Genomic DNA, 27,407 nt, shown 5'->3' on the forward strand with positions numbered 1-27,407 from the left:
TGGGGGAAGAATTATATACTCTTCTCTAGAACTTGACAAAATCTTTCCCACAAATTAAGCATTCACAACTCCAAGGAGTTTCTCCTTTGCCCATACACAGCACTTTTCCCCACGAATTCACCCTTGACTTGGCCTTCAATTTGGAAGGTCTGCTCTCACCTGCTTCTACTCCAAATGAATAAAATTCCATCTTGCTCAGAGAGAGAGTAATTGATAGTAATTTGTATTCACACAAATTCTTTTTTGCTGCTTCAATATATTATTTCAAGGAAAGTGAACATCCATGCAAAGTCACACCATTATCAACAGACACATTTACTTCTATTTCCTACCCATCAGCATGGGTCCCTTTACTATTATCCATAGCAAGAGCACTATAATATATTAAAATGACATGTAAGTTACCATGTTCATTAATCCACACCAAAGAGTAGTCACAAAGCACTTGCAGCCTTTCAACGTTGGGCACTTAATTATAGATATTCTTCTTCTACTTTTTCTATTATTTTGTGAAAATTTTCAGACACACAGAAAAGATGAATTATACAGTGAACACACCTAGATTCTAAAGTTTACATTTTGCTATACTAGGCAAAGGTTTCTTTAGTTACACAATTCTGAGTATACCTATACTCTGACATCCTGTTGGTTTACGTAGAGTAATAAAGGTCTGGTTCTGGTATTAAAAGCATGAAAGAGGTTGTTAACCTTACCCAAGAGTCAACCACAAACTACTGTCAAAATGAACTGAGCTTTTTTCTAGACTTACCAAAAAGAGATAACATTCTCATTTCTTCCAAAGAAAAGAACTAAAAGACAGAGGTCAGTTAAGGACCATAAAGAAAAATAAATGAAATGACCTAGATACTGACAAAAACATTATGTTAAAAGAAGCAACATTTGGAGAAAAAGGAGTAACTTACTACTGTTCATGCCTATGATGCACACTGCTCACCATCCCAAATGTACGCAATACCGTTTCAGAAATTCTAATCTGTTCCAGCTCTAACACTGCTAACTCTAGCAGAACATTCACAGGCAATAAAAATAGTCCATATGGACACTGTGGTGATAGGAGGCTCAAACCAGTTATAACTGGAAGCACATGACCTGGCAAGATATTACAAAGTAACCGCTGTCAGCCTAGGAAAGCTTAGAATATCAAAGGATAGATTTCACTTTTCACTCTGCTTTAGTTCAAGGTGAAGTCATTTAAATGATTAAATTAGGCCTATCGTTGGGAGCACTAATAGCCATTAGTTGTTTATACATAAGGCTTTCCTCAAGGAACATAAAACAATTCGAAAACATTATTTAACTTCTCTTCACACTTTTGAGGTAGCAGCCACGAAACATTCCCAATTAACTGAGGCACAAATCAATTCTGTGATTTGTCTACTTACGGTCCCAATATGATTCCGACCTGTAGCTGGGAATGAAACCCAATGTCCTGATTACCATAAATACCAGAAATATGCTCTCAGTCAGCGCTAAGTAGAAGAACAGTAATTTTTACAAAGTGATGCCATATGGGTCAAAGCTTAAAGCCTTGCTAACGATTAAGATTATACGCAAAATAAAACAGAACTGGTGTCCGCTGAGGTCTGCTGCACAGAGCAGCTCTCCGCAATGCTAAGGTAGATGGTCTTACTCTCCCCAGTTCCCAGCAGCCAGGCCTCGAGGAGTGAGGAGTGGAAGGAAAACAGCCTTCTCTGCCAGAGTCCTCCTAACTGGGGTCAGAGTCACTCTAGAAGGCTCAGTTTCCACTGGGTTCTTTTGTTGATCTTTGGTGGTATAAAAAGCTCAGCATCTGAAAGAAAGGAGAGGGAAATTGTGATAGACACACTATTTTTTCTTGGTGGGAGCTGAGGCAAGTAACTCTAAGCTAAAATTAGGCAACTGGGCTTTGCACCTACAAGACGACCATCAGAACCAGAGTTAATGTTCCATCAAACTATACACCTAAGATCTGTACATATTACTGTATGTAAAATTTACATCAATTATAAGAGTAAAAAAAAGTAGTGGCGTGTATTCAGTATGTAAAGTTAATGGACAGAAAATGCTTTATGATAAAAATTTCTGCAAACACACTGATTAAAAATGTCCATATTTTTAAAAAATAAATAAATGGAGGCGGTGGGTGATGGTTGGGGGAAATTTGTCACCGTTAGATAAAACTTGCAGGCCCTCTTTCAGTTAGATTTATGGAGTCTCTTATCTAAGTAGGAATCATATACAGGAAGTAGAGACATGAGAAAACATGCATATAAAAAAATGGTCTTTCTCAGTATTATTCATAGTACATCTGTATATATGACCCATACAGACATGAAAAATTATTTACATGAATATTTTGAAATGTGTGAAAAATGCTCAAGATAAAATGTTTTAAAAACATGGTTTTCATTATACATATATACATGCATGGTACACATGTATGACTAGAAATTATTAAATCTTAATTTTCTTTGCCACACTGTACAATCCAGATTTTCTCTACTAATCATAACAGTTTTATAATTTCACATACAATTACTATTCTCTACACCCCCAAACAAAAATCTATATAGACAGAAAGACCACAAGAAGTTTCGCTTATTTATAATATTGGAAAAGCCTACTTAAATTCATTGTCAACAAGCTCCATAATTTTATGTTAAATAGTGGGTAAACTTTGAATGAGACTCCATCATTTTTTAAAAAAGAAACAAGTTCTGAAAAGTGTATTTTATTTTTAAAAATTAGGCATAACTACAATTATATTTGATTCTTAGACTTAACTAAATATAAATACCAAGTATTGACTTATTGGCAGGAAAGAAATTATTCTGACAAACTGTATGACAGCAGGACATGACATCTTCACATTTCCATGTTTGAATTTCACAGCACAGAGAGAGTCATTTCACAAAAATAATTTGAGGGCTTTATCAGTTTTTCCAAGGACTTCTCTTAATCCTTTGATAGTCAAATCATACTCATTTGAAGAATTTTGTTATCAACTGTAACAAGTCCAGTTTCGCTGTGATTTAAGCACTACTGTGGTAAAACGTTAATCCATTTTATGAAATGGGTTACATTTTTGCAGACTTGAAATCAACCTGCATGGTACTACGTTGCATCTTAACATGAAACAATCAGAAAATGCCCCATCAAGTCACTGATCCCCTACTACTACTGTTAGCTGGGAAGGGGCAGGTGAGGAATATTTGAGAGGAACTAATTTTGTGAGTAGCTCATCTGCCTCTTTTTGGATTATAAGAACTTCTCCTTTCCTAAACAATCTATACTTGTGTTCCTACACAGGGACACGGATAATACATACTCTGATAATGAGGAGCCTCAAAATTTTAAAGTCTTTAAGGCTCAGCTGGGAAATGGAAGTGCTCTTTGATAAAGCCAACTAGACCACCCTAGAGAAAGGTGTGACTGAACTTGACCTGAAGGTCAGCACCAAGCCAGCAGTGAGGAAAAGAGGGGACAGAAATCACAACTGGATTAGACACATTACAAACTAAACAATTACCAAACAGCCTCTGGCCTGAGATGAATTGTAGCATCTCAGAAATAAGTGTACGTTTTGGGACTGATACCAAAGGCAGCTTGCCAGCCTCCAGGAAGAAGGGGATCTAGGGATACAGCAGTTAACTGTCTGCATATATGAGCTTAGCTGGAATGGAAGGGAGTTAATTTATTCCTGGTAGCAATATAAGCCATGAAAGTTAAACTTGACATGGCTCCCACAAACGCTACTTCAAATGTTATCAAAATGCTACCACAGTAGAGCATTTAAATGAAAAAATCGCAGAACATTGCCTATCACATGCCAGAAATGCAAATAGCAGCCGTAAAAACTGCCACCGTTTCAAAGCTAAAAAGAAGTTGCTATGCTTGACTGATCCACATGAAGGGCAAATACTGTGGCACCAAATTGATCTGTCAAAAGGTTTTTAACCAACTTTCAAAAGAAAGCCTTTAGGGCTTTTAAGTTTGAGGAATATGTAACCTCACTGATGAGAATCCTCTCCCCCCCACCACAAAGAAACAGAACATTTTAGGAATTCAACAGAAAATGCAGATGAAATGCTAATCTTCTTTGGATTTGTTTTCAAATTATACTGTTAATCCTAAGGATGACTAAAATGGTCCAGCTCTTAAGCAGGAATATGAAAATGTCCCCAAGAGACAATGCAAAACTGCCAATAGCCAAAAAGGATGATTCAGATGAATCCTTAAAATGTATGTGCAAATTAGACTGTTTAGGAGTCACACTTCTTCAACTGTGATGTGTCTGTATGGACTAGTGTATGCCATTGCATTAATAAGTGTGTATGTCAGAACAATTTTTTTTTAATTATACATTTAATGTCACATTGGATTTCTTACCCGCCAACCCAGGATCCCAACACTAAAGGCATTAAACTAATTTTACTAAAGACAGACTCTTAGAACTGAGGGAAAATAGTAGTGATTCCCCAATCTCTCCTTATACTACTAACCATCTCAACACTTAGAAAAAGATTCTCCTTCTGCTTAGTACTATAATAATTTAGAGAGAAAAAAATACTAACCAAGAACAGGAACTGAAGTCTTTTCTTGTTGATAAGAGGCCATGATACTATTTGCAGTAGAATTGGGACCTAGAACCTAAGTAGAAAGTAGACTGAATCAGCAAAGATTATCTAATAATTCTGCTGACTGCAAATACCAAATCTCTACCAGCAATAAATAGCCTTTCATTTTTATTATGGTATCAAACACATATGTGATTTTAATTTGCCAGTTTCTCCAGTCTCAATTCAGACCTCTACATCTCCTGTCCACCAGAAGAACAAGGTAATGATGGGGGGAAAACAGAAAAAGAAAATCTCAGTGATATATGCCTGGTCCTTTCCAAATAAGTGAGCCATACCCTGGGGGGAGGGGATATAATAATAAGAGGTTATAGAATACACAGAGCACCAGACTGTACTCAAAGATTTGTGAGAATTTTTACATTAAAACAATTCTGTGCATATCATGGAGGAGAATGCAAACTTGCACACGTGTTTAAGGTAAAACAAGAGACTTTGCAGGAATTCCACGCCCGCTCGAGCCTCAGCAGGCACACTCCAGGCCCTCCGCCTCGCCTTCACTCAGGTCTGCGTGTTCTCTCCTGGCGCATTCTCAGCAGTGATGTCACGTGCTCAGAACACTGCCATGTGACTATACCACGTAGTATACTGCATATATGACATTATCATGCTTTACCAACCAAAGCAAAAACACAATTTTCCTGGTCATTTCCCCTAGAAGACTCGTAAGTTGGTATCTTAGATGTTAACATGATCTGAATAGATGAGGATAAGGGAGAGCATTGGGAAGCATTATAAATTGTTAGCCTCGAAAGCACTAGTTCTGAAGGTGATCACATTTCTTCTAGGAAATACTTATAGTAAATTCAAGTATTTATGAGGGGCTAATTCTCGGTTGCTTTTATCTTTATGGTTTGTAAAATGCTTTTATATCTACCCTCTCATCTAACCTTCAAAACATTCCAGTGAAGTATACAGGAGAGTATTATCCCCATTTATAACTGAGGAAATCAAGACCCAGTAAGCTTATGAGCCGATTTCCAGCCTCTCTCTCAGCTCCAAACCCACCCCTGCTATACACTGCTCGTGATGCTGGGACTGGGGGCCTGAGAAAACACCTCTCCTTGGACAGCCGTTATGCTCCAACAATAGCAGACACCAGCTGGACGGAGGAAGGAGAGGGAATTTGTTCCCTTGTTCGCTTGCTTTCACTCAACAGTAGCTCTGTACCCCAACAGTAGCTCTGTACCCCGCAGCAGCTGTTTGTTCCAGTTTCTGTTTATTTCTATACGCTTAGACCCAGCCTCATCCTGCCCCCTCGGCAATACCAGCACCAGCTGGCTGCCACCCCCTTCTCCAAGGTTCAAGAACCAGCTCTGCAGGGGCCTCACCTCCAAGCGTCTAAATTCTAAGAATCCCAGCTCTTCCTTTTGTTCCTTCAGCTTTATGGGTACAAGTGGCCGTCGGGTTTCAATCTCAATGTTCCTTCTCTGTGTTCCCTTTCTGCCTTCTCAGTCCTCTAGTACTTGGTTAACCAGTTCCATATATTAAACTCTCTCTGATAAAATAACAGCTGTGGTTTTTGTTTTTCCTTAATGGACTCTGACTGATAAACCAGCCTTTCTGAATCAAAACTGAAACTTTGAACAACAGACCTGAGATGTAAGAGACTGAGCAGATAGATATACACAATAAATAGATGACAATATATTAGAATTCTTGATGGGACACAAACAGCTTTAACATAATTAGCAAGCTTGTTACAACAACACAGAAGTGACAAGTCAAATTTACCATAAAACAAGAGAAAAAGCAATTGTCTGGGCTTCCCTTAAAGAACTCAGATCCCATCCGTAAGTCTGAACAGAGAGGTGAGAGGCCAGTTCTGGTCCTCGCTTGCCCCCTACCCTGACCAATCTCACTGAAGGTCAGGGCAACCATCTGACATCTGACTTTCCCATCTTCTCCATGACAGCAGTTTCATGCAGAAAGGAGAAATAAAAAGCAAACTTAACCTAGGCCAAGGTGCACTATGAACTATACTATCAAACATAAAATCTTCTTACTGACAGCTTAAACGTAAGTCTAAGACAATTTAACTATTGTATAGTATGTTTTAAGAATAGGAAAATCTTTTGCTCTCACTATTAAGAGATTGTGTGAGAGTAATAACCTGTCAAAGTGATTTAAAAAAAAAAAGAAGCACATTCTGTCTTTGAGGAAAACTTACAGGTGTAGCTGAACCCTGCTGGGGGGTGAGAGTCCAAATTTCTGGAAGTGACCTTTCCATTAGCTGCAGAGTATCTTCAAAGGCCTTCTGTAATTCCCTTCCTTGCTCATCAAACTCAAAGAGAAAGAGTATCTTTAAAATATGGTATATTTCATCTAGAGAGAAGAAATTTGAGAGTGGTAAGTTGTATCACCAGCTCCACTGCTAGAATCCTAACAGGAGTTTCTTTCCCAAGTGAAAATATCTAATAGCATACTACAATATCTCCCTCATTTTCTTCTTTCTCCCCAAAAGCTGGAATAATTCAACATATCTACTACAAAAAGAAAACAAACCCACTAGAGCCAAGCAGGAAAGCAGTGCCTCCTCTGTCTTTATCCTGGTTTCAGTGATAGTCTCTCACAGCTCAGGTAGGTGGATGCCAAAGAGGAAGACATCTAGGCTATTGGCTGAGAAGTTTTGTTTCAGGAATGCACCCTGAAGTGACAAATTTACTATGTTTTTTGTGGGCAAGAATCATCAGTATTGAGAATATACCTTTCAATTTTTCAGTGCCCTGCACCACATCACTCAATGCCTCCAAAAGGGCCAGATCCTCCAGTGGACTCCCTTCCTTGAGGCTGTGCTTCTTCCGTTCCGCTTTGCGCCGATTCTTAGATGATCTCCTGTTAGAAATTAGAGATGTTTTAAAAGGGGCTCTCCTTGTGCTGAACAGATTAAAATGAATGTAACTACTGGCCACCAACTTTCTGGGAAACCAGAGTATATACAGATGGTATTTGTATTTTGGGGAAGATGGTGAAGGTGTTAAGATGATACATAAAAATTAAATTGGGAGAGAAAAGGCAGGAAATAATAAGGAAAACCCTAAAAAGTGATGCCTGGCCTTGAAGTTTTGATTAAAATACAGAATAAAATCGGATTTCACCTGATAATAAGAGGCAGAAAAATGAAAAGAACAAACAGCTTCAATTTTGTAGCAAAAACCAAATAAGTTTAAAGGCAACAAAATTAAGTTGAAGTAAGATAACAGACATACCAGATTGGAATTTGAATATCATAAAACATATATGAATCCCACATTCTCTCCTGCCTCAGAGATCTTTAATTATGCCATTTGTTTTGTCTGGGACTCTCACCCCAACTCTCAAAGCCCAGTTCTAGGTGGCTTTCTTGCAGTTTCTGATTGCCCCACACAACCTCACAGGTCTCCATTCTGAATTCCTAAAGCACAATTTGGTTTAAATATATAATCTTGCATTATACACTTTTGTTTCCCAAGGAAGAGTACAAGCTCTTATAACTCACATCTCCTTAAAAGGTTTTGGTAACATCCACTACAACTAGCTCGATTATACTTCTGACAAGTTGAATTTTGAATTGAAGAAGTGTGAAATCTTTTTTCTTTATAATCTTTATATTTTTCTCAGTGCCTACACATTATAGTCACTTAATATTTCTTAAATGAATAAAGTCAGATGTCATATATAAATTGAGTACCCAGTGTAAGCGCCATGTGGTTGATGGGCAAACACACAGGCCACGAAGTTGCAGCAGAAAACATTTCAAAGCTGAGTCTAATCTCTTAGATATGCTGCGAAGGTCCTTGCACAGCTTCCACAGGGCCTTGAAGAATGTCCTCCCCCTCCTGCTGCACTGTCCTGTTGGAAAACTGACCTATTTACTTGTACTTTCTCCATATACCCAGGGCATGGTCAACGTGCTGAATAAACATGATACATACGCTGATATTCTGGAGTTACTGTGGGAATATTTGCCACTCATGCCACTGCCACTCATGACACTGCTAGTTTCAGAGAAGAGGTCTGACTCTTGACCGTGGGGTGCCTCATCATCTAGAGGAGAAGAACCAGACAGCATGAAAACTACCTGCAAATGAGGGTTTACCTTCAGTGGGGTAAGGGAACTACAGTTAACCAGGTCATATCTAAGGACATGAAAACTAGTACAAAGTCCATCGCAAAATGAAATAGATAATATATACAGTTTTATTACTGTAAACTAGTACTTTACCAAACATCTTTATTCCTTTAACATAAAAAATTTTTACTTATTTATTTATCTAGCTAGCTAGCTAGCTGCGCTGGGTCTTAGTTGTGGCATGTGGGATCTTCGTTGTGGCATCTAGTTCCCTGACCAGGGATCGAACCTGGGCAACCTGCATTGGGAGTGCAGAGTCTTAACCACTGGACCACCAGGCAAGTCTTTTTTTTTTTTTTAAAGCAAAGGACCTTCTGGAAATGAGGAGATCACTGTGTAAATACAGTAGTCCGCTGCTCTGGTCGGGGTGTGGAGAGAATGTTTGGCAGAGCTCTGCCCATTGGTGCCTGGTCCTGCCCCCAAGCGCTCACCAGTACCCACAACAAAGACCCTCACAGAGGCCTCGGACTTCCACTTGGCACAGTATCACACTGCGGGAGGGACAGTTAGCAGCTGAGACAAAGCGTGATGCTGCCCCTCACCACCCCCCAAGCATCGGTGTCTTCAGGTGGGCACTCACCCAGATGCACCTGCTGTGCTTGCTCCTTGAGCTCTCGCACCACCAATAGACGTGCTTTATGGCGACTGAATGTGGCTGTCTGAGAGTCCAGAAACGCCATATAATTTTTCTGGGCTAAGGGTGCAGATGGAAAATAATTTGAGCACGTTTAAACAAAGAGATAAAACTAGAGTGGGGGTGGTTAGTGAGGGAGTTGGAGCTTAACAAAGAAAAGAAGTTACCAGGTTTTTCAAGCAAGAATTTTTTCTTTAATGAGAAGTAACCAACATTGCTATAGGAGAAAGAACTAGAGATTGAGATTCCAGATCTTAAAGTTCATCAACATCATCCTAGAATACTCTCTACCACTAAACTTACAAAATCACCTGAACAAAAGACTTGGTATCTAACCCAAAGAAGACTAGTAAATAAAAGGAGTGCACAGGAAGCTGTTAACAAAAATAGGAGGAAAGTCTCTGAAATGCTTCTTAAACATATAAGTATTACATCTTTGTAGTTTTTCATCTACAAATACCCAATACTTATATGTTTAAGGAGCACTTTTTCTAGGTTCTAATTAGTGGAGAAAAATCCAAGTAAGAGTGGGCTAGATGGATTGTTATAGGGCCAGGAAGGATGCTTCCAGTATCCAGTTAAGAGTACCTAAAGTGAATGATACACAAAGAACCCTCCCAGTTTTGAGTAGGACAGGGTAGTAAAGAGCAGGCAGGGTAAGAATATAAATACATGTTAATGTCAGAAAGGCCAGACATCACTTACAGGGTAGACTGTGCAGAGCTTAAAATCAACCTCTACTCCCAAAGACTTTTATAAGTCAAACTGATGTCCTTCTTTTACACTTTGCTTTTAAGGGATACAGCGAACACCAGAGTATTCTAGAACTGATAACACTCATCTGTTATCGAGGAACCATCTGCAAAGGTTCTTCTTTTTATTATTATTTTTTGGGCTGTGCCACACAGCATGCAGGATCTTAGTTCCCCGACCAGGGGTCAAACCCGAGGCCCCTGCAGTGGAAGTGCAGAGTCTAAACCACTGGACCACCAGGGAAGTCCCTTCTTATTTTTTAAAAATTTTTATTTTGAAAAAGTTTCAAACCTACTTAAAGGTTGCAGTAATTCAATGTACATACATATACCCTTCACTTAGATTTATCAATTATTAACATTTTGCCATATTTTTGGCTTCCTCTGTTTCTACACACACACACACACACACATTTTTATGGAACCCTCTGAGAGGAAGTTGCAGATATGATTCTTCCCTCTTAAATACTTCAGCATCTCTCTCTTAAGAATCAGGATATCATCTATATAACCACAATACAATTATTAAATGCAGGAAATTAACCATTTGATACAATATTATCTAATATACAGTTCATATTTGAGTTTACCAACTATTCCCAAAGATTCTTAATTGTATCTTATCACAGGTTTTTAACATTCAAATAAGTTATGTGCTACTATTTAGCAACTTAGCATATTTAAAAACCATGTTCAGAAGTAAATTTCACACCCAGTGGAGAACTCTGATTGACTCGATATAATGAGTCCTTTCATCACTGACATGATTAAAGGATGTAATAGCACAGGTAGTACTCTCCCGTCTCCCTCTCTCCCAGCAGTTCTATACTTCCAAATCAGGAATTCTATCTAAATGTAACCCTCACCTTCTAAAATGGAAGGCTTTACGTTGGTTTCTATAATATCTGGTCTGTTATATTTGTGTACCTAAAAAAAAAAATACAAAAATTTTAGGCAGGAAAACTTCAAATCACTGGGAAGTTAAGATACTTGGAAATGGATCACTTTCAGAGGTGACAGGATATTTTCCAGAGGAGTAGGCCTCCTATAAGGTAGCCAATGAAAACTCAATTCATTTCAGTAAAAATTAGTAATATTTCATATTTAGAGGACTAATTCCAAACATCAAGAATAAACTTTTTAAATGGTTTAAAAAGCATTGCTTATCCTTAGACCAGGAACCTGAACCATTTCTGACAAATTTCAGTAGCTCAGAAGACAAGGGACTGCGGCTGACACTGTCTCCCCTGTGCAGGCTCTTGCTCCGCTTAGCACTTCATGCAGGGAGGAGTTTTGAAGTCCTCTTACCAGTCTCAGAGCTTCTTCCCAGGCAGCTCCTTCTAACAGCAAGAGCACAGCTTCTTCATAATCCTGACAGGGGAACATCAAGGAAGGTAACAGGCTAATGGAGCAAGTGTGTTAGATGCCACCATAATAAACTGCAAAACTGCCCACAGAGCTGCCTCCCTCTGCCTTTCCAGCCTATCACTCACAGTCCCAGTTGGTGGGACTGGCCTAGAGTACATGCTCGATAAATATTGATGCAAGAGACAAAGGAGGGGTGTCAATTCTGGAAATGATCACAAAGCACAAGGTAAGCATCACCTCTCTACATCCCTGAGCATCAAAACCACGAGAAAGACTTAGAAATGCCCATTTCCCCAGCTGCGCCTCCAAATCTGATTCCAGAGGTTTAGGTGGACTCCTGAATTGACAAGTGCACACTCTGGAAAAATGGCAGACTAGAATAGTAATCTTCTAAACCATTTTTTCTTTTTAAATGTTTATTTTGAACTTCAAACCTACAAAAACTGATGAGTGTAATAAACACCTGCACACCCTACAGTCTTTAACCATTTATGATGCTTGTACCCTTACCACTAAAAACTTTTGATCATGTACCCCAATATATAATTACTTAATGTACTTAAAAAGCATATAAAACAAAACACGTTTTTAAAAGATGAAATATATGAGACAACTGGCTGGGTTTCTTCAAGTAATCTCTGTCATAAAAAGGGGGGGTGTATACATTAGATAAAAGGGACTTAAAGGACATAACAAAATGCAATACATGTCCCTAGACTGGAATCTAATTTGGATTGATCTACTGTAAACAATTTTGGAATATTGAGGGAACTTAAATTGTAATTATTAGATGAATTAAAATGTGTCAACATGGAGAGATGAAGATCACAACCAAACACACCAAATTTACAAACAGAACAAACAGCATAATTTCATCTTGGTTAAAAATACGTGTGTGTGTGTGTGTGTGTGTGTGTGTGTGTGTGTGTGTGTGTGTGGAGAGAGAGGGGGTGGGGAAGAGATAGAAAGGAGAGAGAAAACTCTAGAAAGAAAAAAAGAGGTGCTAATAATAGCAATCTCTGAGTGGTAGGAATGAGATGTTTTTATTTTCTTGTATGTGCTTTCAGCACTTTAAACAATCTATAATACATATATACTACTTTAAATAGGTCCTTGCAGGCCTGTACCACGTGTCCCAGAGGAACGTGGTAGGATGTGTTGTGCTTGACTGGCAATGTGTGAGTGTGTGTGTTTTACTGAGATCAAATTCGCATAACATACATTGAATGATTTTAAAGTGTGTACTTCGATGGTGTTTACTGTATCACAATGTTGGTAACCACAAGCTCTCCCTACTTTCAAACTTTTATCATCACATAAAAACACTCCATATCCATTAACCAATCCCTCCTTATTTCCCACTCCTCTCACCCCCTGGTAACTTCTAACCTGCTTTCTGTCTCTCTGGATTTGCCTAATCTGGATATATTGTAAAAAAGGAACGACGCAATAGGTGACTTTTTGTGTCTGATTTATTTCACTTAGCATATGTTTTTAAGATTCATCCAAGTTGTACCATCTACTGGTTCTTTGTTCCTTTCTTTCCCCTTAATTTATTATTTTTTGATTGTAGTAAAATTTAATATAAAATTTACCCTTTTAACCATTTACTGTACAGTTCGGTGGCATTAAGCAAATTCACACGGTTGTGAAACCATCACCACCATCAGTCTCCAAAACTTTTTTTTATCTTGCAAATCTGAAATTCTATATCCATTAAACAGTAAATCCCCATGTTCCCCTACCCCCAGACTCTAGCAACCATCATTATACTCTCTGTCCAGATGAATTTGACTACTCTAGTTACTTCATGTAAGTAGGATTATACAATATTTGTCTTTTTATGTGAGTTATTTCACTCAGCATAATGTTTTCAAGTTTCATCTAAGTTGTAGCATGCATCAACTTTTCATTCTTTTTTATGACTGAATAATATTCCTGTGTGTGTGTGTGTGTATGTGTGTGTATCTGTGCATGTATGCACATATCACAATTTATTCATCTGTTCATCTGTCATTGATGGACATTTGGGTTGTTTCCACCTTTTGGCTATTATAATGCTCTAAAAATATAAACATTTGTATACAAGTTTCTTTGTGGACATATGTTTCCATTTCTCTTGAGTATATATTTAGGGGTGGAACTGCTGAATCATATGGTAATGCTATGCTTAACTTTTTGAGGAACCACCAAACTCTTTTCCATAGCAGCTGCACCATTTTACCTTCCCACTAGCAATATACAAGGGTTCCTATTTCTCCACATCTTTGACAACACTTATTTTTCATTCTTTTGATTAAAACAATTCTAGTGGGTATGAAGTGATAGCCCACTGTGGTTTTGATTTACATTTCCTTAATGAACAACGATGTTGAACATCTCTTCATGTGGTTAATGGCCATCTGTATATCTTCTTTGGAGAAATATCTATTCAAGTCTTTGGGCCATTTCAAACAAAATGAGTTGTTTGTCCTTTTGTTCTTGAGTTGTAAGAGTTCTTTACATATTCTGGACATAACAAGGAAACTATAAACCAATATTCCTTGTGAACAAGCACAAAAGCCTCAAGTAAACTTTCGAATCCACCAATATAGGTCATACATTATGACCAAGTCGGGTTTAACTCAGGGATGCAAGATTGGTTTAACATTCAAAAGTCAGTGCAGAGGAGTGATCAAGATGGTGGAGTAGTAGGACATGAAGCTCACCCCCTCCCACAAATGTATCAGAAATACACATACACGTGGAACAATTCTCACAGAATATCTACCAAACGCTGGCAGAGGACCTCAGAACTCTGAATGAGCAAGAAAATCTCCCTGTAACTGGGTAGGACAGAAGAAAAAAAAAAGAGAGAAAGGAATCGGGACAGGACCTGGGCCCTTGGGAGGGATCTGTGAAAGAGGAAAGGTTCCTGTACCCTGGGAAGTCCCCTCACTAGTGGGGAGATTAGCTGGGACAGAGGGGGAGCTTTGGAGCCTGGGAGGAGAATGCAGCAACTGGTTTGCAGCAGCTAGAATGGAGAGACAGACAGTGCCACCACCCTGCACTCCCCAGCCTAAGACACATGTCCTCTGGTATGGGCAGGGGCTGGGTGTGTAAACTTGTGCTTCGGAGATCAGACCCAGGTAGACAACTGGAGTGGGCTGCACGCAAACAGCCTGAAGGGGCTAGAGTCTGGTGCAACCACACCTGAGAGTGTACGCGGAGGAAACCTAGCCTGCTTTAGAGGCCAGGTGCCATTGTGTGGGCGGTGCGTGAGGGGAGGGGCAGGACCTGCTACTACAGCCTTTTTCCCTGCAGGAGCTCTCAGGCAGCAGAACACCGCCTACACGAGCTCCAGGAGCGGTCACGAGCAGCAGCTGCCCTCTGGGCTTTAGGAGTAATCACCAGCTGCCACCACCACCCTTCTGGACTCCAGGATTGGTCGTGAGCTGCCTCTACTCCCTTTGCATGCTCTAGGGGTGCACGTGATCTGCCAGTGCCACCGAGAACCCCAAGACCAGGCACTAGCTCCCATATCTGCACACCCCCTATCAAGGGGATGATGGCCAGCACATGCTGAGGAAAGAGGCTACAGGTAAAAAAAAAAAAAAACAGCCCTCGCGGGACTTTACTGGTGGTCCAGTGGTTAAGAATCTGCTTCCAATGCAGGGGATGTAGGTTCGATCCCTGGTTGGGGAACTAAGATCCCACATGCCACGGGACAACTAAGCCTGCATGCTCTGTAGCCCACATGCCACAACTAGAGAGGAGCCCATGCGCAACTAGAGAGGAGCCCATGCACCGCAACAATGAAAGATCCCACATGCCGCAACAAAGATCCCACGTGCCACAACTAAGACCTGATGCAGCCAAATAAACAAATAAATAAATAATAAAAACAGCCCTCGCACCAAAAATATTAAACCCACACAAGATACACAGGGACGGACCCACATATAAATAGCCCTCCAAGACGAGTAGCTAACTGTTTCTCCTAAACTCACAGAATAAGAGAAATATAAGTAAAATGAAGAAGCAGAGGAACCACTCACAGTTAAAAGACCAAGAGAATTCCCCTGAAAGAACAAATAAACAGACCTCTTCAGTCAAATAGACACCAATTTCAAAAAGGAGATAATGGAAATACTGAAAGAATTAAGGAAGGCTATTGACAGAGATGCAGAGTACTGTTAAAAAAAAAAAAAAGGAACTAGAAACTATAAAGTATAACCAAGAAAAATTAGAGAACTCATTTGCTGAGATGACAACTGAACTAAAAGCAATGAACAGCAGAATAAATAATGCACAAGAACAAATAAGTGACCTGGAAGATATCAATAGAATAATGGAAATCACCCAATCAGGACAGCAGACAGAAAGGCAAATTAAAAAGAAAATGAAAGCAATATAAGAGACCTATGGGATAATATAAAGCATGCCAATGGGGATTGAAAATGTATTTGAAGAAATTATGGCTGCATAAAGAAGGAAACATATCCAGGTATAGGAAACACAGAGGGTCCCAAACAAGGTAAGCCCAAATAGACCTACACCAGGACATATTATAATACAAACAGCAAAAGTTAAAGAGAGGATTCTAAAAGCAGCAAGAGAAAGACAAAGAGTTAATTACAAGGGGACCCCCATAAGGCTATCAGCTGATTTCTCTACAGAAACGTTGCAAGGCCAGAAGGGAGGGGCAAGATATATTCAAAGTCCTGAAAGGGAAAAGTCTGCAACCTATGATACTCTACCCAGCAAGATCATTTAGAATAGAAGGAAAGATAAAGAATTTCTCAGACAAGCAGAAACTAAAAGAATACAGCAATACTAAACCTATCCTAAAGGAAATATTGAGAGGTCTTCTCTAAATAGAAAAGACTAATATATAAGAAAGAGAAAATCACAATTGGAAAGCAAATCACCTAAATAAGCCAGTACAGAGATTAAAAAAAAAAATTAAAAAATTTCTGTGAAAGTGATAACCACAATAAACAGCAAAAGGATGAACATGAAGATGTAAAAGAGGACATCAAAATCATAAAGTGTGGGGGAGGAGAGTAAGAAAATGTAGATTTTTTTTTTTCATTTCCTAGAATATGTTTGAGCCTATATGACTAGCAGTCTAAGGCAAGCAGATACAGGATGGGGTTAACATAGTGGAAAAACAGGGTAACCGCAAGTCAAAGACATACAATAGATTCAAAAAACCAAAAAGAACGTAAGTATAACACAAAAGAAAATCATTGAACCACAAAAGATAAAAAGAAAAAGGGACAAAGAAAAAATATAAAATCAACAGGAAAACAAGGTTAAAAAGGCAATTAATACATATCTATCAATAATTACCTTAAATGTCAATGGACTAAATGCTCAAATCAAAAGACACAGAGTGGCAGACTGAATTAAAAAAATGAGCCTACAATACCTGCCTGCAAAAGACCCACTTTAGGGCAATGAACACACAGAGATTGAAAGTGAGGGGATAGAAAAAGGTATTTCATGCAAACGGAAATGACAAGAAAAGTGGGAGTCACAACACTCATATCAGACAAAACAGACTTTAAAACAAAGTCCATAAAGAAGGATAAAGACGGACACTATATAATACAAGGATCAACACAAGAAGAGGATTTTACACTTGTCAACATATATTCACCTAATATAGGAGCACCCAAATACACAAAACAAATACTAACAGACATAAAGGGAGAAACTGACAGGAATACAATAATAGTAGGAGACTTTAACACCCCACTCACATCAATGGACAGATCTTCTAGACAGAAAATCAATACGGCAACAGAGATCCTAAATGATACAATAGAACAGTTAGACTTAATTGATATTTTCAGGGCATTACATCCAAAAAAACCCATACTACACATTCTTTTCAAGTGCACATTAAACATTCTCTAGGATTGACAACATACTAGGGCACAAAACAAGCCTCAACAAATTTCAGAGTATAGACGTTATCTCAAGGATCTTTTCTGACCACAATGCCATGAAACTAGAAATCAACCACAGGAAAAGAAATGAGGAAAAAAATGACTACATGAAGACTAGACAACATGCTACTAAAAAACCAACAGGTCAATGATGAAATCAAAGAGGAAATTAAAAAATACCTTGAAACAAATGACAATGAAAACACAACCATACAAAATCTATGGGATGCAGCAAAACCATTTCTTAGAGGGAAGTTCATAGTGATACAGGCCTTATTCAAAAAACAAGAAAAATCTCAAATAAACAACCTAACCAACCACTTAAAACAATTACAAAAAGAAGAACAAATAGAAGAATTATAAAAAGTAATTCATGAAGTAATTCATGAATTACATGAAGTCAGTAGAAGGAAGGAATTAATAAAAATCAGGGAGGAAATAAAGATTTAAAAAACAACAGAAAAAAAATCAATAAAACAAAGAGCTTGTTCTTTTAAAGGGTAAACAAGATTGACAAGCCTCTGGCAAGACTCACCAAGAAGAGAGAGAGAACCCAAATAAACAAAATAAGAAATGAAAAAGGAGACATGACAACTGATACTGCACAAATACAAAAAACCATAAGGGAATACTATGAACAACTATATGCCAACAAATCGACAACCTAGAAGAAATGGACAAGTTTCTAGAAACATAGAACCCACCAAAATTGAATCAAGAAGAAACAGATAATTTGAAAAACCAATCACTAGAGGTGAAATACAGTCTGTAATTTAAAAAACTCCCTAGAAACAAAAGTCCAGGACCAGATGGCTTCACAGGTGAATTCTACCAAACGTAAAAAGAAGAACTTATACCGATCCTTCTCAAACTCCTCCAAAAAACTGAAGAGTGGGGAACACTCTCAAAGACATTCTATGAAGCTGACATCATCCTGATACCAAAACTGGACAAAGACACCACCAAAAAAGAAAATTTCAGGCCAGTATCTTTGATGAATACAGAGGCAGAAATTCTCAACAAAGTGTTAGCAAACTGAATCCAACAACACATAAAAAAGATCATACACCACGACCAAGTGAGATTCATCCCAAGTTCCCATGGATGGTTCAATGTACGCAAGTCAATCAATGTGATACACCACATCAACAAAAGGCAAGACAAAAACCACATGACCATCTCAATAGATGCAGAAAAGCATTTGACAAAATTCAACATCCATTTATGTTAAAACCCCTTTCCAAAGTGGGTATAGAGGGAATACCAACATAAAACAAAAAATGAACCCACAAGCAATATAATACTCAATGGTGAAAAGCTGAAAGGCTTCCTGCTAAAATCTGGAACTAGACAAGGAAGCCCACTCACACCATTTCTATTCACCATAGTATTGAAAGGCCTAACCACAGCAATCAGACAAAAAGAAATAAAAGGTATCCAAATTGGAAGGGAAGAGGTAAAATTGTCATTATATGCAGATAACATGATCCTATACATAGAAAACCCTAAATACACCCCACAAAAACTACTAGAACTGATAAACAAATTCAGCAAGGTAGCAGGATACAAGATTAACATACAGAAATCAGCTACATTTCTTTATACTAACAATAAAATATCAGAAAGGGAATGTAAAATAACAATACCTTTCAAAATCACAGCCCTCCAAATAAAATACTTCGGAATAAACCTGACCAAGGAGGTGAAAGACTTATATGCTAAAAACTATAAAACATTAAGAAAGATAACTGAAGATGACTCAAAGATATGGAAAGAAATCCTATGCTCTTGGATTCAAAGAATTAATATTGTTAAAATGGCCATACTACTGAAAGCAATCTACAGATTTAATGCAATCCCTATCAAATGACCCATGACATCTTTCACAGAACTAGAACAAATAGTTGTAAAATTTATATGGAACCACAAAAGACCCAGAATTGCCAAAGCAATCCTGAGGAAAAAGAACAAAGCAGGAGGCATAACCTTCCCAGACTTCAGACATACTACAGAGCTACAGAAATCAAACCAGCATGGTATTGGCACAAAAACAGACAAATGGATCAATGGAACAGAATAGACAGCCCAGAAATAAATACACGCAACTACTGTCAATTAAATCTTGGATAAAAAAGTCAAAAATATATAATGTGAAAAAGACAGTCTCTTTAGCAAGTGCTGTTGGAAAAGTTGGACAGCCACATGTAAACTGATGAAGTTGAAGCACACCCTACACAAAATAACCTCAAAATTGTTTAAAGACTTAAACATAAGACATGACATAATAAAACTCCTAGAAGAGATCACAGGCAAAACATTCTCTGACATAAATCGTACCAATGTTTTCTTAGGTCAGTCTTTCAAGGCAATGGAAATAAAAACAAAAATAAACAAATGGGACCTTGTCAAACTTACAAGCTTTTGCACAGCAAAGGAAACCATAAACAAAACAAAAAAACAACCTATGGAATGGCAGAAAATATTTGCAAATGATGTGACGGACAAGGGCTTAATTTCCAAAATATACAAACAGCGCATACTAACTCAACAACAAAAAAACAAACAACCCAATCAAAAGATGGGCAGAAAACATAAATAGACATTTCTCTAAAGAATACATAAGGATGGCCAAAAGGCACATAGAAAGATGCTCAACATCATTATTAGAGAAACGCAAATCAAAACTACAATGAGGTACCACCTCACACAGGTCAGAATGGCCATCATGAAAACTCTGTAAAATAACAAATGTTGGAGAGGATGTGGAGGAAAGGGAACCCTCCTACACCACTAGTGGGAATGTAAGTTGGTGTGGCTGCTATGGAAAACAGTATGGAGGTTCCTCAGAAAACTAAAAATAGAATTACTATATGAGCCAGCAATCCCACTCCTGGGCATATATCCAGACAAAACTGTAATCCAAAAAGATACATGTACCCCTATGTTCATAGCAGCACTATTCACAATAGCCAGGACATGGAAACAGTCTTAATGTCCATCAACTGATGAATGGATAAAGAAGATGTGGTACATATATACAATGGAATGCTACTCAGCCATATAAAAGAACAATGGTATTTGCAGCAACAAGAGATTATCATACTAAGTGAAGAAAGTCAGAAAGACAAATACCACATGATGTCACTTATATGTGGAGTCTAAAATATGACACAAATGAACCTATGTACGAGACAGAAACAGACTCACGCTCATAGAGAACAGACTTGTTTCCAAGGGGGAAGAGGGTGGGGGAGGGATGGAGTGGGAGGTTGGGGTGAGCGGATGTAAGCTATTATATATAGAATGGATAAACAACAAGGTCCTACTGTATAGCACAGAGAAGTATATAGTCAGTATCCTATGATAAACCATAATGGAAAATAATATATAAAAACGAATGTATATATATATATGTACAGCCAAATCACTTTGCTGTATAGCAGAAATTAACACAACATTGTAAATAAACTATTATCCTTCAATTAAAAAAAAGAAAAAACATAAATACAATTCACCCTATCACTGGTCTAAAAACAAAACAGAAAACAGCTTAAGAGGCAATCAGCAAACTTCAATACCCGTTCATGATAAAAACTCTCAGAACCAGGAATAAAAGGGAATTTCCTCAACACAAGTGGGCTAGGATTGGCAAATTTTTTCTGTAAAAGGCTAGAGAGTTAATATTTTAGGCTTTCTGGGACTTTCATCCAGACTGTCTCTGTCACAACTCTTCAACTCTGTGGTTTTAAGTGCAAAAGAAGCCACAGACAATGGGTAAACAAATGGTGGGGCTATGTTCCAATAAAACTTTATTTACAAAACAGGTGGCCAACGAGATTTGGCCCTCCCAGTTTCTCACACCTATTAAACTCCCCAAAAAGCTAGCAAACATCACACTTAGGGTGAAAGACTGAATTTCTCCAGCTAATATCACTCACTGTAGACAAGGCCAAGAGTTAAAAACTCTACAGGGGTCCATACTTACGGAAATTCCTACACTTTTGTGAGTTTTTACCTCCAGGAGCCCTACCAGAACTTCTCACGGTGTCTACGTACTTCTAGCAGGGGGAAGGGAAAAGCAGACATTTGAAAATACTGATCTTAACAAGACCTGCACTCAAGTGATTTTGGCAGAGCCTAATCGAAGTGGGTTTTACCAGGGCCTAACCGATGTGGAGGCAGGGAAATACCCAACTCCAGCCCCCTCTAACCTTCCTGTCCTACCTAAGGAGTGAAAAAAAACTGAGAAGCACTGGTGAAGTTCACAGATGAGGTACATGCTCACTTAAAGACTGCCAGCTAATCAAAGGACTACAGAACACTTCTCCTACCCAACCCCCAGCCTCATCACCATATCATTAAAGACCTATTTATCAGATTTCCTTTAACCCAGTATATCACACACATTAGGCTTTTGACAGAAAATTACAAGGCATACAAAAGGGATTAAAACACAGTCTGAAGAGTCAAAGCAAGCATCAGAACACGACTCTGATACGGCAGGGATGTTGAGATTGTGAGGCTGGGAACTTAAGATCAGTGCAATAAATATGATAACACCTCTCATGGAAAAAACAACGTGCAAGAACAGATGGGTCATGTAAGCAGAGAGTTGGAAATTCTAAGAAAGTCAAAAAGAAATGTTAGAAATCAAAAGCAGGCATCTTATCCATTTAATTAACCATCTTAGGTGGGATATATCTTCATGTTTTCAGCCCAATCACCCAACATATTTTCTTTCCAGGATCTAATGATATCACAGTTACCTTGTTTCACTCACTCTTATTGCATGAAAGACAATGAAGTATTTTAAAAGCACAATTTTGTTATGCAGATGTGCCCACTAGTGACAACTGTAACACTTTCTCATCAAAGGCCAAAACCCTAGAGGCAGGAATCCCTGGTATTAATCGTGTACCTGTGTCCTGTTAAGTCTGTGACAGTGCATAGGCTTTATTATTTTCATAATAAATCCTAGAATTCTATCAAAAGCTGGTGTAGGTACTTATCTTTATAATCTGGTGGGAAATTGGAACCCATCAAGCTGCCCAAGGTAGAAGAGACATTTCCAACAGAAAGAACGGGAGTGAAAGCCAAAAAAGGGTGTAACGCTCCATCCCTTTGGTTGAGAACCGTCTTTTCTCATTGTTTCTACTTTGGCAAGTTAATACAAAAGGTGTAACTCCCTTCAGATTTAATTTATACTTTCTACCAAGGTCAAGCCACTAGTGCATATTATAATAGAGTTCTTTGTCACAGCAAGTGTAATTACTTAGAGATATACTGAATTTAGATTACCAAGTCAAGCCAGCAAGATGGGAGACCCTCAGGGGAAATACTATCTCTGCATTTCCTAAATACCCACAGTTCCTTTAATTTTCATGATCACTAAGGTACAACTGGGAAGCCCTTGCTTGTTGATTGGGGGTGGGGGTGTGGATGGGAGTCACTGAGTTTACCTGGGTGTACTGTTCCAAAACTGTGGCTGCGTCACCGTGCTTCCTCTGCTCAGCTAGCTTTCCTGCAAAGACAATAAGCATCTGAGCACAGTCGGCTTACTAAGAACGGTATTCCCAAAACTCAAGTTGAAACGGTTTTAGGTGGTACTATTTAAATCAAAATGGTCTCCTACAAACTGGAGATTGAGCTCTACAGAGTATACATTCAAAGTGAACTGCTTTAAAATAGCATTTTCAAGTGTTCCCCAAGACTGCTCGAAGAATCATAAAAGGCAGGACCAAGAAACCATTCTCAGGTCAAGTACGTTTGTGAAGCACTGGGTAAGATAGAGTTAAGCATTCTTTTGCTGAAATGCTTCATTAATATGTCTTTATTGTGTATCAAACTATATAATTTGTGAATTTCTATGAGAGAGGCAGGAATACCATGGGGTCCTATCTTAAATGGCAGTTACAATCAAAATTTAGCATGGGATGTGAAAATCACATACAGTCAAAATCAGTCATGAAAAATGCTTACAAAGGCACACATATGGGAAACTGACCTAGCATCTCGCACTAATCCATTTTTTCCTCTAATAGGAAGAGGCTGCTGTTTCTTTGGTTGAGCACTAGATGGGGGTAGTTGGCTTATGTCAGGGGTCTTGCAGTATCTTCAGATCCGAGACTCATTCTCAGCCCAGTTGAGATAATTACACTATGAGAGGCACACAGAACCCAGAGTTAACTAAGGGGCTGGCAGAGTCACGACTCCCATTTCATGCTAACTCCAGGGCATATTATCGCTGACAAAACCAGGAAGAGTCATCTCCACTGTTTCAAAAGCTATCTTTTCTTCCTTTTGGTGACTTGTGTAAACTAAGTTAAATGTACACATGAAGTGACTCCACCTTGTAACATTTCTCAAAAATCTTTGAGCACTGTCTTCTCCGCCTTTTTCTGCTAAGCATCTGGGAGAACTAGGTGCACTCCATTATAAGGCATGACACACAGCAAGCTAAAAGTTGAAAAGGATGTAAGAGAAGATAACAGACACCAAAAACAGAACTAGAAATTTTAAACTACAAATAACAGCCATCTCCACCATGTGAGAACACAGCAAGGCAGTCATCTGCACGCCAACAAGAGAGCTTTTATCAGAAACCAACCCCGATGCCCGTTGGTTTGGGACTTGCAGCTTCCACAACTGATTCCTTCCAGGAGGCCACAGTACAGCAGATCATCCTGTCTCCTTGGGTTTCTCTTGCCTGTGACAGTTTCTCAGGCTTTCCTTGTTTTTCAAGACTTTGACACTTTGGAGGAGGACTGGTCAGCTGTGTGGATGAAAGGCTCTTGGTGCTGCAACCAGGAGTCAGTGCTGTGCCTCTGAGGTGGGAGAGGCAACTTCAGGACACCGGTCCACAAGAGACCTCCCAGCTCCACATAATATCAAACAGAGAAAATCTCCCAGAGATCTCCATCTCAACACCAGCACCCAACTTCACTAAACGACCAGCAAGCTACAGTGCTGGACACCTATGCCAAACAACTAGCAAGACAGGAACACAACCCCACCCATTAGTAGAGAGGCTGCCTAAAATCATGATAAGTCCACAGACACCCCAAAACACACCACCAGACGTGGACCTACCCACCAGAAAGACAAGATCCAGCCTCATCCACCAGAACACAGGCACTAGTCCCCTCCACCAGGAAGCCTACACAACCCACTGAACCAACTTTAGCCACTGGGGACAGACACCAAAAACAACGGGAACTACAAACCTGCAGCCTGTAAAACGGAGACCCCAAACACAGTAAGATAAGCAAAATGAGAAGACAGAAGAACACACAGCAGATGAAGGAGCAAGATAAAAACCTGCCAGACCTAACAAATGAAGAGGAAATAGGCAGTCTACCTGAAAAAGAATTCAGAATAATGATAGTAAAGATGATCCAAAATCTTGGAAATAGACAAAATGCAAGAAACATTTAACAAGGACCTGGAAGGACTAAAGAGGAAACAAGTAACGATGAACAACACAATAAATGAAATTAAAAATACTCTATATGGGATCAATAACAGAATAACTGAGGCAGAAGAACGGATAAGTGACCTGGAAGATAAAATAGTGGAAATAACTACTGCAAAGCAGAATAAAGAAAAAGGAATGAAAAGAACTGAGGACAGTCTCAGAGACCGCTGGGACAACATTAAATGCACCAACATTCGAATTATAGGGGTTCCAGAAGAAGAAGAGAAAAAGAAAGGGACGGAGAAAATATTTGAAGAGATTAGAGTTGAAAACTTCCCAAATATGGGAAAGGAAATAGTTAATCAAGTCCAGGAAGCACAGAGAGTCCCATACAGGAAAAATCCAAGGAGAAACACGCCAAGACACATAATAATCAAACTGTCAAAAATTAAATACAAAGAAAACATATTAAAAGCAGCAAGGGAAAAACAACAAATAACACACCAGGGAATCCCCATAAAGTTAAGAGCTGATCTTTCAGTAGAAACTCTGCAAGCCAGAAGGTAGTGGCAGGACATATTTAAAGTGATGAAGGAGAAAAACCTGCAACCAAGATTACTCTACCCAGCAAGGATCTCATTCAGATTTGATGGAGAAATTAAAACCTTTACAGACAAGCAAAAGCTGAGCGAGTTCAGCATCACCAAACCAGCTTTACAACAAATGCTAAAGGAACTTGTCTAGGCAAGAAACAACAAGAGAAGGAAAAGACCTACGCTAACGAACCCAAAACAATTAAGAAAATGGGAATAGGAACATACGTATCGATAATTACCTTAAATGTAAATGGACTAAATGCTCCCACCAAAAGACACAGATTGGCTGAATGGATAGTAAAACAAGACCCATATATATGCTGTCTATGAGAGACCCACTTCAGACCTAGAGACACATACAGACTGAAAGTAAGGGGAGGAAAAAGATATTCCATGCAAATGAAAACCAAAAGAAAGCTGGAGTAGCAATTCTCATATCAGACAAAATAGACTTTAAAATAAAGACTATTACAAGAGACAAAGAAGGACACTGCATAATGATCAAGGGATCGATCCAAGAGGAAGATATAACAATTGTAAATATTTATGCACCCAACATAGGAACACCTCAATACATAAGGCAAATACTAACAGCCATAAAAGGAGAAATCAACAGTAACACATTCATAGTAGGGGACTTTAACACCCCACTTTCACCAATGGACAGATCATCCAAAATGAAAATAAAGAAGGAAACACAAGCTTTAAATGATACATTAAACAAGATGGACTTAATTGATATTTATAGGACATTCCATCCCAAAACAACAGAATACACATTTTTCTTAACTGCTCATGGAACATTCTCCAAGATAGATCATATCTTGGGTCACAAATCAAGCCTTGGTAAATTTAAGAAAATTGAAATTGTATCAACTATCTTTTCCTACCACAACACTATGAGACTAGATATCAATTACAGGAAAGGATCTGTAAAAAATACAAATACATGGGGGCTAAACAATACACTACTTAATAACGAAGTGATCACTGAAGAAATCAAAGAGGAAATCAAAAAATACCTACAAACAAATGACAATGGAGACAGGACGACCCAAAACCTATGGGATGCAGCGAAAGCAGTTCTACGAGGCAAGTTCATAGAAATACAATCCTACCTTAAAAAACAGGAAACATCTCGAATAAACAACCTAACTTTGCACCTAAAGCAATTAGAGAAAGAACAACCAAAAAACCCCAAAGTTAGCAGAAGTAAAGACATCATAAAAATCAGATGAGAAATAAATGAAAAAGAAATGAAGGAAACGAGAGCAAAGATCAATAAAACTAAAACCTGGTTCTTTGAGAAGATAAACAAAATTGATAAACCATTAGCCAGAGTCGTCAAAAAAAAAGGGAGAAGACTCAATTCAATAGAATTAGAAGTGAAAAAGGAGAAGTAACAACTGACACTGCAGAATACAAAAGATCATGAGAGATTACTACAAGCAACTCTATGCCAATAAAATGGACAACCTGGAAGAAATGGACAAATTCTTAGAAATGCACAACCTGCCAAAAGTGAATCAGGAAGAAATAGAAAATATGAACAGACCCATCACAAGCACTGAAATTGAAACTGTGATTAAAAATCTTCCAACAAACAAAAGCCCAGGACCAGATGGCCTCACAGGTGAATTCTATCAAACACTTAGAGAAGAGCTAACACCTATCCTTCTCAAACTATTCCTAAATATAGCAGAGGGAGGAACACTCCCAAACTCATTCTACGATGCCACCATCACCCTGATACCAAAACCAGACAAAGATGTCATAAAGAAAGAAAACGACAGGCCAATATCACTGATGAACATACATGCAAAAATCCTCAACAAAATACTAGCCAACAGAATGCAACAGCACATTAAAAGGATCATACAGCATGATCAAGTGGGGTTTATTCCAGGAATGCAAGGATTCTTCAATAAACGCAAATCAATCAACGTGATACACCATATT

General features: G+C 38.6%; 1 protein-coding gene across 1 annotated transcript in view; it reads right to left on the bottom strand.

Moving 5' to 3' along the window:
- Positions 1-239: 239 nt before the first annotated feature.
- The window catches only part of LOC114898983 (elongator complex protein 1-like), a 33,195-nt gene continuing 6,027 nt past the window's right edge, over positions 240-27,407 (bottom strand). The window contains exons 3-11 of the mRNA XM_029229301.1: positions 22,898-22,959; positions 11,443-11,505; positions 11,001-11,061; positions 9,329-9,442; positions 8,552-8,663; positions 7,345-7,472; positions 6,808-6,962; positions 4,575-4,650; positions 240-1,810 (exon numbers count right to left, since the gene is read on the bottom strand). Coding sequence (XP_029085134.1) covers positions 1,743-1,810; positions 4,575-4,650; positions 6,808-6,962; positions 7,345-7,472; positions 8,552-8,663; positions 9,329-9,442; positions 11,001-11,061; positions 11,443-11,505; positions 22,898-22,959 — 839 coding nt within the window. The 3' untranslated portion in view covers positions 240-1,742. The remainder of the gene's footprint in view (positions 1,811-4,574; positions 4,651-6,807; positions 6,963-7,344; positions 7,473-8,551; positions 8,664-9,328; positions 9,443-11,000; positions 11,062-11,442; positions 11,506-22,897; positions 22,960-27,407) is intronic.

Source organism: Monodon monoceros, unplaced genomic scaffold (assembly GCF_005190385.1).
Source record: "Monodon monoceros isolate NGI ecotype Baffin Bay Population unplaced genomic scaffold, NGI_Narwhal_1 Contig2899_ctg1, whole genome shotgun sequence".
Lineage (NCBI taxonomy): Eukaryota > Metazoa > Chordata > Mammalia > Artiodactyla > Monodontidae > Monodon > Monodon monoceros.